This window comes from Acomys minous (genome assembly GCF_964271855.1).
Source record: "Acomys minous genome assembly, chromosome: 1".
In the NCBI taxonomy this organism is placed as follows: Eukaryota; Metazoa; Chordata; class Mammalia; order Rodentia; family Muridae; genus Acomys; species Acomys minous.
Window position 1 is genome coordinate 114,738,113 of NC_140483.1, and position 13,009 is coordinate 114,751,121.

At 41.7% G+C, this 13,009-nt stretch overlaps 1 protein-coding gene and 1 pseudogene across 3 annotated transcripts in view; one reads left to right on the top strand and one right to left on the bottom strand.

Moving 5' to 3' along the window:
* The window catches only part of LOC311598597 (short-chain dehydrogenase/reductase family 16C member 6), a 39,876-nt gene extending 37,958 nt beyond the window's left edge, over positions 1–1,918 (bottom strand). For both annotated transcript variants that reach the window (XM_084783805.1, XM_084783804.1), the window contains exons 1-2: positions 1,782–1,918; positions 990–1,336 (exon numbers count right to left, since the gene is read on the bottom strand). In XM_084783805.1, the coding sequence (XP_084639931.1) occupies positions 990–1,310 (321 nt within the window). In that variant the 5' untranslated portion in view covers positions 1,311–1,336; positions 1,782–1,918. The remainder of the gene's footprint in view (positions 1–989; positions 1,337–1,781) is intronic.
* A 455-nt stretch (positions 1,919–2,373) lies between these two features.
* LOC311606625 (28 kDa heat- and acid-stable phosphoprotein-like) lies at positions 2,374–8,566 on the top strand (annotated as a pseudogene). Its single transcript has 2 exons — positions 2,374–3,511; positions 8,433–8,566. The product of its transcript is annotated as a 28 kDa heat- and acid-stable phosphoprotein-like (transcript).
* Positions 8,567–13,009: the final 4,443 nt, after the last annotated feature.

Consider the following 13,009-nt stretch of genomic DNA (forward strand, 5'->3'; position numbering starts at 1 on the left):
AATACTAACTAATAAGATAAAGATAGCATGGTTGCTAGTTTTATTTTTTAATTTTTGCCTGTTTGTTAAAATATTTTGAATCAGATTTGTGACTCTGACTAGAAGCTGGTGCATTATTAATCCCATATGTCCAGCTCTTTCCCTTAACAGAGTTACCTCTGTCTAGGCTACTAATATGGCTACCTTAAAGCATGTCCAAGTCATTGATGAGGAAACCAACATGTCCCTATGAAATAGAGCCCTTTGAAATCACTCAAATTATCCAGTTACTAAGTAGCTTTCCTGCTCTGTTCTGTGGAAACAACAATAAATGTGTCTGCCTACAGTTTCCATTCTTCTCCTTCCTACCACACTGCTATTCCCATCGGTGGTCCCCTCTGTGCACTGTTGTGTGTTGTCTGCCAAGGGGACTGTGTAAAGTCAAACAATCTGCGTGAAGTGAGACAACACGAGTAGGTGAAGGGTGGGAAGAACTTTTGAACACTTGGTGATTTTTCCCCCTTATACTCTACAGACTGTGTTCAAAAAGCACAGTATAGCAATAGGCTTGCCGTAAGAGGAGGTGGGATTTCAGCGTCATCCAAGTCGTGAAACAATAGGAAGTTAAAGCTGCACACGACCTTGCCAACCACTGGCGTTTCATTTCACAGATGTGGAGACAGGGTGTAGAAAGGTGAAAGTTGCACAACTAAATCAGGAGATCTGGAGCTTGGTAGAGTGTCTATCAACCAAGGTCACTGAGCAAGTCGCTGGGCAACACCACCAGACAGGACTTGGCTCTGAAGGGAGTGAGTCACTAAGCAAAACAGTCAGGTGGCACTGGGCTCTGAAGCCAGGCCAAGCCCTGCTCCTAGTCCTGGTTTTGGCTATGGAGTCATACTTAAGACAAACAGAATTAAACTGTACCTATACAGGGATCTTTGGGAGAACTTAAACAAAATCAACCCCCCCCCCCATCATATCAAAGTAAGGAGTGACAGTAAGCTCACCTGGTCAGCAACCCTGTAGACCTCCTTCCTGTTGCTGCAGTCACACTTATAGGCAAAGACTTTCACATCATGTTTTTCCTTGGCCAGCCTGCATGTTTCCAGATTGCCTTCTTGATTAATATCCCAGAGAACTAACTTGGCTCCGTGGCTGGCGAAATGCATGGCCAGTAGCCTTCCAAGTCCACTCCCAGCTCCTGTTATAAGTACAGTCTCTCCAGAAACATCCTTCTTCCCTTTAGGGATTATCTTGAAAACTAAAGATTCTAAAAAATAATATAGAAACTTTCCCAAAAAGATGGCTGTGTCTGCCACTGCATTCATGTTGGTTGATTGAAGAAAGCAATGACCTGATAAGGGGAAAAGTAGCTAGTAAGTCCATTTCATTACAACAGTTGCAATACAGTGTAACATCATTTGTTGCAAGGGTATTATATTTGAGACATTACTTTCAACTCATATGCCTTAGTAGATAGTCTTAAAACTGCTGAGTTGTAAATTATATAAAAAAAGATTATAAGAGCATTTTATATTATCAAGAAACATCTTAATTTATAGGACACTTCCTTTTCAGATAATCTGATTGATAGGTAGGCCATGGGTGATCAGAGTGGCTTTGTAGTTAAGGACATAAAGTCTGTATGCCTTGACCCACTCGGCCTTACATGATAAGTAAGCTAAGACTCTAGGCCCTTGGTCCAGTCATTTTTCTCCTAAATTGTCTTAGTTTGTTTTCTATTGCTGTGATAAATACCATGAGCAAAAGGAATTTAGGGAGGAAAGGATTTCATTTACCTTACAGGTTACAGTCTGTCATGAAGGGAGGTCAGGATAGAAATCAAAGGCAGGACCGTGAGGTAGAAACTGAAGCACAGACCATGGAGGAGTGTTGTTATAGTCTTGCTCAGCCAGTTTCCTTATATGATTCATAACCACCTGCCCAGGGGTGGCACACTGAGATGGGCCTCCCACATTAATCACTAATCTCAGATTTGTCTGCAGGCAAATGTGATAGAAGCATTTTCTAGTCAACTGAGGTTCACTTTTACCAGATGATACTGACTTGTGTCAAGTTGGGAAAAATAAAACAAGCAAGCAAACAAAAACTAGCCAGCACATAAATGAGCAAGCTTAATGAACTAACAGAAATGTACTTTCATTTGACACCTGTTTAATAATAACATAGAAATAATATTGTACTAGAAATAAAGCCTTTATAGCTTTTCACCTGATTTGTATAATAATTCTTGAGAGGCACAAGCTAAGGATAGTAGGGTTATTTTATACTGAAACAGCAAATATCTAGTCAAGGGCAGAAGTGTCACTAACTGTCATCTAGGTCTTTACAACTAGAGTAGGCTGTTCTTGGAATTAATGGGTCCTTTACCTACAGCCACCTTTCAACAACAACAACAACAACAACAACAACAACAACAACAACAACAAAATCCAAAAAAAAAAAAAAAGAAAAAAACAGATGATTTTATATTTGGCCACATTTTCCTGATTTTTGCTAATTTTCTTCTGCCATACTTTAGCTTTCCTACTCCATCATCTTAAGAAGCCATCAGATACAGAAACATACACAATCTGAACTTAACCCTGTGCACCTCAACAGAATGTCCGGTATAGTGATGATGATAAAAATGCTCTCACATGGTTGTTATTAATGCTATGAAAATTTACATACTAGGCAATTCCCAAGTGCTCAGTCAGAATGAAGTCACTTAGGTTTTACACGGGATGGCCACCTTACCAATGAAAGTTCAGTCAGAAAGAGGCCAAGCAAACGGTAGTTACTAATAGTGGAGATGGGTGTTGATGCCACATCAGGACTTTGGTGTCCGTGTTCTTAAATTCTAAGCAATCGTACACACCTTTCCATCCGCTGCAGAAGACAAGAGCTGAGCCTGATAGAAAGAATCGCCTTTCATCCCTGATGCCTAAAAGAAGTAGAAAGGGAGACCACAAAGGCCGGGTGAGACTGTATACAAGCCCCAGGAAGGTCAGTGGCCAGCAGCAGGCTGAGAATCAGAAAGTCAACAAAGAAGATGAAAAAGTAGACGATAGAGATGGGGCTTTAGGTGACCCCAAAAAGGAGAGAAGTCTCTAGACACAGGGAAGAGTGAAGACGATGACTACCAGCAAAGGCAAAAAGGTGTAGAAGGGCTCATTGACACTGAAAACCCCAACCTGGTGGCACAGACAACCAAGAAGGCCACACAGCTGGATCTGGATGGGCCAAAGGAGATTCCAAGGAGAGAACTAGGAGAAACTGAGAAGCAGAAAGCAAAGGAGCACTACAGGACAACGCATTTGGCTGGGAAGACAGAGTAGCCCAAGGTGGGAGGAGGCAGCAAGAAAGAAAGAGGGGAAGACGAAAGCAAAAGATGATGCAACTTTGTCAGGAAAACAAATGCAGTTGCTCTGCCTGCATAAGCAAGCTGGCCTCAGAAGCCCTTTATTGCCAGGATCCCCTATGGCGTGGGGCCATCTCTTCATCTTGGCACAGTTCAGAGGCTGGAGTGTGTGTGTGTGTGTGTGTGTGTGTGTATGTGTGAGCCTGTGGCGGGGAGCGGGGGGGGGGAGGGGACCTGGGGAGAGGGACAGCTGCTATCTTTGAGGCAGAAAGATGCATATATAACCATTTGAATGATTTTTTTGCTGTTTTGTCTTTTTAAACATCCTTTGTTTTCCTTCTATTTTTAAAACAATTTTTATTAATTTTTTGCATATACATTTATATTATGACACATATATATAATAAAGTACATATAGCAAGAAGAATGACAAAACAATAAGGAATATATATGTTACATTCATAGTGTTTTGGCTATTTGTATTTGTCAGCCTTGAAGAAAACATCTTTCCTATCTTGGTGTGTCTAAAATTCTGAATGTAAATCAGTATCTATCACATCTCATCATTATCAATTTAAAACATCTATCTATACCTAAAAACATCTTAACCCCTAAGATGCAAGCAGAGTTGACAGCCAAAGCCTGCCAAGACAGGGTAAGCAAGGCCTCAGTAGTTCCTACCTCAAAAATATGTCTGTCAGATATATTGGGCCAGAAGGCTGAAGATGATGCTCCAATGTTATAGAGAGTTTTGGGTAACTGTTCAGGCAGCAAACTGTCTCTGACATCTCAAGCTACTAACCTGTACTTCCTGTTTACTCAGGTAATTAATTTTATGCCTTCTCAAGTCTCTGATGAGGTTGAAGACCAGTTAGTTTAGTTTTTTTGCTGTGTGTAGAATTTGGAACCCTGGTTAGGTGATGCCTGGGAAGTGGAGTAAGGAGATTCCACTTATCCAGTAGACTGCACATTTGTGTGTGTGTGTGTGTGTGTGTGTGTGTGTGTGTCTGTGTGTGTCTGTGTGTGTGTGTGTGTGTGTGTGTGTGTGTGTGTGTGTGTGTGTGTGTGTGTTCAGGCAGCTGCTGTGGGAGTTGATGACAACCAGCCCAGATTGTTATCTGGGTGCTCACTCAGAGGGCCTGTCCAGGACTCTGTGCCTCTAAGGGGCCAAGGTTTGTGGTTGGCCAGTTCCATCTGATGATGCATCTCCTCTTTGACTTTCTTCCCAGCCACCTGGTCAGGGCTAGTGCCTATTTTTAACCCTACCCATTGATCATTTCAAGAAACCTCTGGTTACTGTGCATCACCCAGACTAGACATGGTCCTCAAATCCAACTTGTATATTTGGCAGATTAAATGACATTATTATTCACACACACACACACATTATATATATTATTCATATATTTATATGAATTGTCTTTCAAGGCTTTTACTTTTAAACCAGTCAAGAATTAACTTTGAGATGTCATACTGAGGCTTCCAAAGGACATCAAAAGGTGCTGTCACTTTGTTGTTAGCCCATTACTTCCAATAATTTCCACCAAGAGAAGATGGAAAGAGAAAAAGTTCTATTCCCAAATCATCACTGTAAGTATGTGGACTTCAGAAGGGAAGATTAAAACAATGGAAGGGAGTTAGGTATGAATAACCAAGTGTTGGCTTTTAAAGATGCTGAGTTACCAAAGCCAGGCATGGTGGCGCAGGCCTTTAATCCCAGCACTTGGGAGGCAGAGACAGTTGGATCGCTTACTGGCCTGGACAGATGGCTCAGAGGTTAAGAGCACTTGACTGTTCTAGTCGTCCTGAGTTCAATTCCCAGCAACCACATGGAGGCTCTCGACTGTCTATATGTCTGGTGCCCTCTTCTGGCATGCAGGCGCACATGCAGACAGAACACTGTATACATAATAAATAAATAAGGTGCACAATCTAGACTGTTCCGCTGTCTAGGCTGTTCCGGGAAGGAACTTGACGGTGGACCACAGCGGTCCGGCCTTGGATAATTGGGATAAATAAATCTTAAAAGAAAAAAAGATGCTGAATTACAGTCCCTCCCATCGAGGAAGACAGCGTAGCCCAGAGACATGGAAGGAAAGCGAACAAGAGGCTGGAGCACAGCACAAAGTGATGCAGGTATTATCTTAACAAATGGCTTGGTCCTACAGATGGGTGACAGGGAGGACAGGGAGAGTGGTTCTCTGATGGGGAGTGAAGGAAAGCATGCAAAGAGGATTGGCTTTTAGCCTTATCTAGAAGAGAAGTTATCCAAAAGGGTTACCTTGATGTTTAGAGTTAGTGTTAATTGCCAGTTACTAATTGGGAGAGAGATCAAGATATAGAAAATCCATTGTCTTCCCCCAAGCTCATATAGTCTATCCTGGGTCAAATGGACCCTCGGATAGCATGTACTGCATTTCAGTGGTGTAAGAAACTCATATCTGATCTAGTAAAGACAGCTACAGGAATGGTAAAGAAGAGGTGCTGGGTCAAACGATATAGGGCGAACAAGTGAGGGCTGGGATTTGCCTCCAAGTGTTCTCTTCTTAGAATGTTGGTTCTCAAAGAATATGGCTTGAAGTATGCAGAAAGAAATTAAATTTATCTTGCTATAAAAATCATTAAACTTCAGCAATGTATTATGCTTGAGACTACTTGGAAGATAAAGGGCTTTCCATTTTTAAGACAGCAGCCACCATTTAACTGCCCATTGAGCTGCATTTTCAGACTACTGAAAGCACTGAAATTTATTTTATTTTTTAATATATTTTATTAAGTTATTCATATTACATCTAAATTGTTATCCCATCCCTTGTTTCCTCCCATTCCTCTCTCCCTCCTATTTCCCCGTTACTCCCTTCCCCTATGACTGTGACTGAGGGGGACCTCCTCCCCTTGTATATGCTCATAGGGTATCAAGTCTCTTCTTGGTAGCCTGCTATCCTTCCTCTGAGTGCCACCAGGCCTCCCCATCCAGGGGACATGGTCAGATATAGGGCATCAAGGTTCATGTGAAAGTCAGTCCCCTGTCTTCACTCAACTGTGAAGAATGTCCTGTCCATTGGCTAGATCTGGGGAGGGGTTCGAAGTTTACTGCATATATTGTCCTTGGCTGGTGCCATAGTTTGAGCAGGACCCCTGGGCCCAGATCCACTCGTCATAATGTTCTTCTTGTAGGTTTCTAGGACCCTCTGGATCCTTCTATTTCCCCATTCTCCCATGCTTCCCTCACCTAGAGTCTCAATAGGATGTCCTCCCCTCTGTCCCACTTTCCTGATAAGTAAAGACATTCATGGGACATGCCCCTTGGGCTAGTGTCCAGATATAAGTGAGTATATACCATTTGAGTCTTTCTGCTTCTGGGTTAACTCACTCATTATGATCATTTCTAATTAAATCCATTTGTTCACAAATTTCAGGAATTCATTGTTTTTAGTAGCTAAGTAGTATTCGATAGTGTAAATGTACCACAGTTAGCACTGAAATTTATAACAAAGTTTAAAAAATACACACAAAACCTGATACAGCTAGTGTTGGCCATAAGAAGGAGTGTTTCCAGGTGAGTGATTGGGCACTTGGGGTTACCAAGGAATCAGAAAGATGTCAAGAAGCATTATGATGAGTAAACACTTATTAAATGCCAGTTGTCACTACCAAATTTTCCTGCCTGTAGTGCAGAGGGTTAACAAGGAAGATCATGTGGGTATATACAACTGGCCAAGGATTGTACCGCTCATGAATAGATTTGGATTGTAGCCCAGAGTCCATGATTGCAGAGGCCTTCCTTTTTTGGCTGCCTTAAAGACAACATCCTGAAATAAGTTTCAATAAACTGGGCTTCAACTCATGAGGGCCTTCTTTCATTTTTCAGACATGTGCTAAGGGTTTCAAGTTGAAGAGCATGCTGTGAGACTGGCGTTGGCATTGGTGCTGCTTTACATGAATTTTGCAGCTGGAATTCCCAGGTTCATATTTGTAGGCAGGGCTTCTAGTGGTGCCAACTCCTTGAGGAGTTCAGCCATGCTTTACCTTCTTTGAGCCTTAGTTTCCGCCTCTGCGAGGTAAACAGACTATGACCTCCCATGAGCGCCACATGGAATGAAATAGCAAATGTAAAAGCAATTTTACCAACTGCGAATAGTTTTTGCCATATCCATAAACTCCTCTTTGATGAAGACAGCAGATGTGCAGCCATCCATCCATAAATATACTCATAACAACACATGAGAGATATCTCTGTAGTTTCCAGCAGGATGTACATAATAAAACTATCCAGGAAAACTTGCAACAGGGGTTTGCGTAGGAGGTCATCCAAGTGACATTTTATATATGTCTGCTGTTAAATGTAATATCCTCTTAAGAAGCCAAATGTAGGCTCTTTGTATACATATATTGTGGCATACACAAGCCAAATACTGGGTATCATAGGGGTGTCCCTTAGCACACTCAAGCCCTACAAGTACTTGACATTTCTCCCTGGGCAGTTTCCTTTTTTCTTCATCAAACATTCCTCTTATCCTGACAAAAACCACAGAAATCAAGGAAAATCTACTAGAAAGGGATAATAATGAGTCATTGGAGAGAGCATGTTAATTCATGGCTCTATCAGTCATACTCAGAAAAACAAAATCTAAATAATGACTTGAAGCATGTTCCGAGATATCAAAGGAACTAATTATAGCTAAATTAATATTGCATGCTGATCATGTGCTGGCTAGTGTTTTGTCAACATGACACAAACTAAAGTTATTTTGGAAGAAGACACCTTAATTGAGAAAAATTCCTCTCCATACTGGTCTGTGAGAAAGCCTATAGTGCATTTTCTTGGTTGGTAGACAATGTGGGAGGGCCCAGATCACGCTGGGTGGTGCCATCCCTGGGCTGGTGATCCTGAGTGCTATAAGAAAGCAGGCTGAGCAAGCCATAGGAACAAGCCAGTGAAGAGACTCTCCATTGCCCCCGTAGCACCTCCTGCCTTCAGGTTCCTACCCTGATTTCCTTCAGTAGCAGAGTATGATATGGAAGGATAGTAAAAATGAGCCTCTTTGCTCCCCAAATTACTCATGGTCACTATGTTTCATCACAGCAATAGAAACTCTAACTAAGACAAATGGCAAAGGTGTCCTCACAGACGCTGAAGCAAACATGACTGTGTCAGCAGTTCAAGCTGTGCCTCATATGACTCTGATGAGTCCTCCCACATTTTTGGCATCCGTCTAGGTACCTGACACAGATACATCAACCATGGCAGTGTTGTTCTTATGTCCCCCATATTTACAGTGCTGCAATAGATAGCACACATTTATACATTCAGCTGTCAAAATGGCCTGGGGTGAGAGATGGGCCTTTGTATGTGAAAGAACTCTTCTCCAATAAACAAAAATCTACAGCAAAGCTTTGTAGAGCTTTATAAGCACTGTGAGGGGGTACCTCAAATTTTCCACTTGATTGTGTTTTCCTGTGGTGTCTTTATATCACTGTCATCAGCTCTCTCTTGGGAAACATGAATGGATGGTGGTGTTTCAGAGTCAGCAGCACTGTCATTTGCTCACTTACAGTGCCAGTTCTCCTGGTGGGTACTCAGATTCCTTGCATGCTTGGCTCCACCATCTTGTGAACAGACTTTGTAAGCACCTATTATTGTCCAGCAAGTCCCCAGAGGGAGACAGATAGAATCATGCAGGTTGGAGGCGAATCATTTTTCTGTCTCTCATTAGAAAACAAACATGCTTCTAAGGCATAATAACAAAATAAAATAAATTATAATAAGTGAAAACAAAAATAACACATCAAAATAGAGCAAAACAAGCAAGCAGAAAGAAAAGAGCACACAAAAATAATGGCACAAGAAACAGATATAGACTCATAGACCGACTTGTTCACACACTCAGGAATCCCATAAAAACACTAAGCTGGAAGTAATAACCAACTATATGGTAAAAAGAACAAAAAAATGAAATAAAAAGTGAGATAAAATACAATAAAAAACCCTGCCACGACATAAAAACTCTTCAAATATGCTGGTTACTTCCTTTTTTGTTGGCCATCTACTGCTGGGCATGCAGCTACCCCTTAGAGTCATTTTTTCCACACTCCTTTGGAGAAAGCGAAATTTTCGTTTGCAAGTGTTTCCTAATTGGAGACAGTTCCTAGGTTATTGATGGGGCCATGCATCTATTTCTCCTTACAGCTCTAGGACTCTGTCTTTTGAAGACAGTGCAGGGTATATCTATGGTGCTGTCTCAGTCTCTGTGAGTTCACATATGCATCCATGCTGTTGATTGGGGACCCTTGTTTCCTTGGTGTCTCCATCCTCTCCAGATCTTACACTATTTCCAATGGCTTTTCCACAGGGCTCTCTGAACCATGAGGGGAGGGATTTGATGGAACATTCCATTTAGGGCTGAGAGTTCCTAGGTTTCTTGCCCTCTGCATATGTGTTTCTGTCTTTGTTCCCATCTGCTGCAGGAGGAAACTTCTCTAGGGATGTCTGAATAAGGCTCTGGTCAGAATGTTATTAGGAGTCACTTTGTTGCTACTTTCCTTTAGTAGAAAAGCAGTGTTTGGTTTTACCTTAGCTCCCTAGGCTATTTAGTCTCAGGGTCTTGCCCACCTAAACAGGTTAGGTATAGGTTTCATCTTGAGAAGTGAGTCTTAGGTCAGATTAGATAATGGATGGTTGAGCTACAAGCTTTGTGCCACTATTGCACTAGCATATTTTGCAGGCTGGACACTACTGTTGATCAAAGAGTTTTCAAGTGGGTTAGTATTTACCTGTCTCCTTTGATAGCATGCAGAGTATCTCCTTGAACCAAAAGTGCTAGCACGTACAGGCAAAGGCTCTATGTAGGCATCAGCTCAACTTCCCTACATTCAATGAGTTGTGTAGGTGCTGTCTGCAGCAATAGGGCCTTGCCATCAGTTTGTGGAGAGCTATAGTCTTGGAAATAGCCTGGGTTTTGGGGGGAATTCTTTAGTATTCTTTTGACCAACAACTCAATTAGATATAATGTAATCTTTTTTTTTTTTTGTAGATTACAGAGATTTTATTTAACTATGTTCTTCCTATTTCTCTTCATTCCATGAGTTAAAAAGTAGTCATTTTCAGTCTCTGGCAATGTAACCCTGTCAGCACATTCTTTTATTTTTTTAATTTTATTTTATTAATTTATTCATATTACATCTCAATGGTTATCCCATCCCTTGTGTCCTCCCATTCCTCCCTCCCTCCCATTTTCCCCTTACTCCCCTCCCCTATGACTGTGACTGAGGGGGACTTCTTCCCCCTGTATATGCCCATAGGGTATCAAGTCTCTTCTTGGTAACCTGCTGTCCTTCCTCTGAGTGCCACCAGGTCTCTCCATCCAGGGGACGTGGTCAAATATGGGGCACCAGAGTATGTGAGAAAGTCCGACCCCACTCTCCACTCAGCTGTGGAGAGTGTCCTGTCCATTGGCTAGATCTGGGTTGGGGACTGATATGATGTAATCTTGGAATGGAAGCTTAATGGTGACAAGAGATGTGCAGCTGTGGCTCTGCCTCCCCCATTGTTCTATGATTTCATTTAGATCACCTTCACACACACATACACACACACTCTCTCTCTCTCTCTCTCTCTCTCTCTCTCTCTCTCTCTCTCTCTCTCTCTCTCTCTTAAAGAAGGCTCTGCTTTATTAGGTTTCAAATGTTCCACTTTTTCCTCTCCTTCTTCAATGATCATCCCATCCTAGTCCCACTCCCATCTGTCCATAACTATTGATTCTATATCCATTTCCTAGGGATGTCCATCTGCCCTCCCTGCATGTCCATTATTCTATACCTGACTTCTGTGGTCCTATACATTATAGCTTGGCTATCATTGATGTAACAGATAATATCCACATATAAGCAAATACATACCACATTTATATTTATGGGTCTGGGATACCTCATTCAGGATGAATTTTTTTCTAGTTCCATCCTTTTACCTGTGAATTTAATTTTTTCTTTTTTTAAAAAAACATTGAAAATATATTTTTCTTTCACATAACTATGTCCGAACTACAGTTTCTAGTTGAATTTATTTTTATACAAGTGCTTGTTTCTCTTAGCTTATTCCTTAACCTGGCTATCACACAAATAGTTGAGATTCTTTTCTAATACAAGGCTTCCCAACACAATCTGAGCAGTTTAAGTCTGCTCTTAACCCTTTATATGCTATTTTGTCTTACTCCCAGCAAACACCCCAGTTACACTTGCACCTTTGTAGCTTTCCTGGGTTTCAGTTCCTTCCTCCTCAACTTCTTTTGCCCTCTTCCTGTGGCTCCTTACCTAACTCCTCTTCCCCTGGCTGCCAGGAAGTCCAGCCTTATTCTCTCCCCTGCTCATTGATTGGCTTTATTGACATAACAGAGGGACAATTGGGGAGCACAGTTTACACATTTAGACAGAAATTCAAAATTTAAACTACACAATAACCTCGTGCCTATAGTTTTCCTTTCCTTCTTGCCTCCATTTCTCCCTGCTGCCTCCCATTTCCCTTGCCCCAGATTCACTTCCCCTTCATTTTCTCTCCAGAAAAAAAAGAGGAAATCTCCAAGAGACAACAGCAAGACAGGTCACAACAAGAGAGAACTGGAATTATGGCAGCCTTGCAAGTTTCTGTCTGCCAGTGCCCTCTGCCTAGTGAACAGCTAGCAGGATGCCAGGGAGCAAAGTATCCCAGTGATAGGATCCAGTTAGGTAGAGCCCCTGGCTACAAAGCAAAGGAGAGAAGATAAGGTAAGAAATAGATAAGACAGTGGGCTCTCAGCTAGCTCTTGCTAATAACTTAATATCACAGACTGAGTAGGAAGAAAAGAGGTGGCCATGACTTGGATGCTCCTGAAGTTAACATGTTAAAAGTCTTGGTCACCAGCTGTGAGACAGTTGGGAAAGGTAGAGTCTTATAAAAGTGGGGTTTAGTGAGAAGATCTTGGGTAACTGGCTGGCTTGCTTTTAAGAGGAATGTTGGAAACCCAGCTCCTTTCTCCTTTTCTTTTGGTTTTCTGGCTGATGTCTGATAAGGAGTTCTCCCTATTGTGGGTCTCACCAGAGTGCACTTCTTTGCCACAGGTCCCAAAGTGGTAGGGCCAACCAGCTATGGACAGATACTCTAATAACTGTTGGATAAAAAAAAAATACTTGCTATAAATTTGTTATTTCAGATCATTTGTCAACAGTAACTGAAAAATGCCTAGCCCAAAAGTTAATTTTGGCTCACAGTTCTAGTTCAAAGCTGAGTAAGCCTACATCTAGTGGTTACCTTCCTCATAGCAGTTTCGGTGACCTTTGTACTCATCTCATACTTGAGATAAACCTAGCAGCTTATCTACACGTTAATTACATGGATAGATTAATTCGTTGATGAGGACTGAGCCAAAACCACTACTTAAAGTTCTCAAGTGGTCTCATCTCAGTTTTTCAAAATGAGAATTAAGTTTCAACCTCAGAAAAGGTCACATCAGTACACACCCTTAATACTATAATTTGGGGGAGAGGGGAGCTAAGGCAGAATAACCAAGAGTTCCAGAACAGTCTGGGCCACAGAATAAGGCACAGTCTGATAAAAAGATTCATCTTGAGTTTTAGTAGAGGAAACCACAAACAAGTGACACAGGGCAAAGGAACAGCATGGAGGCCACA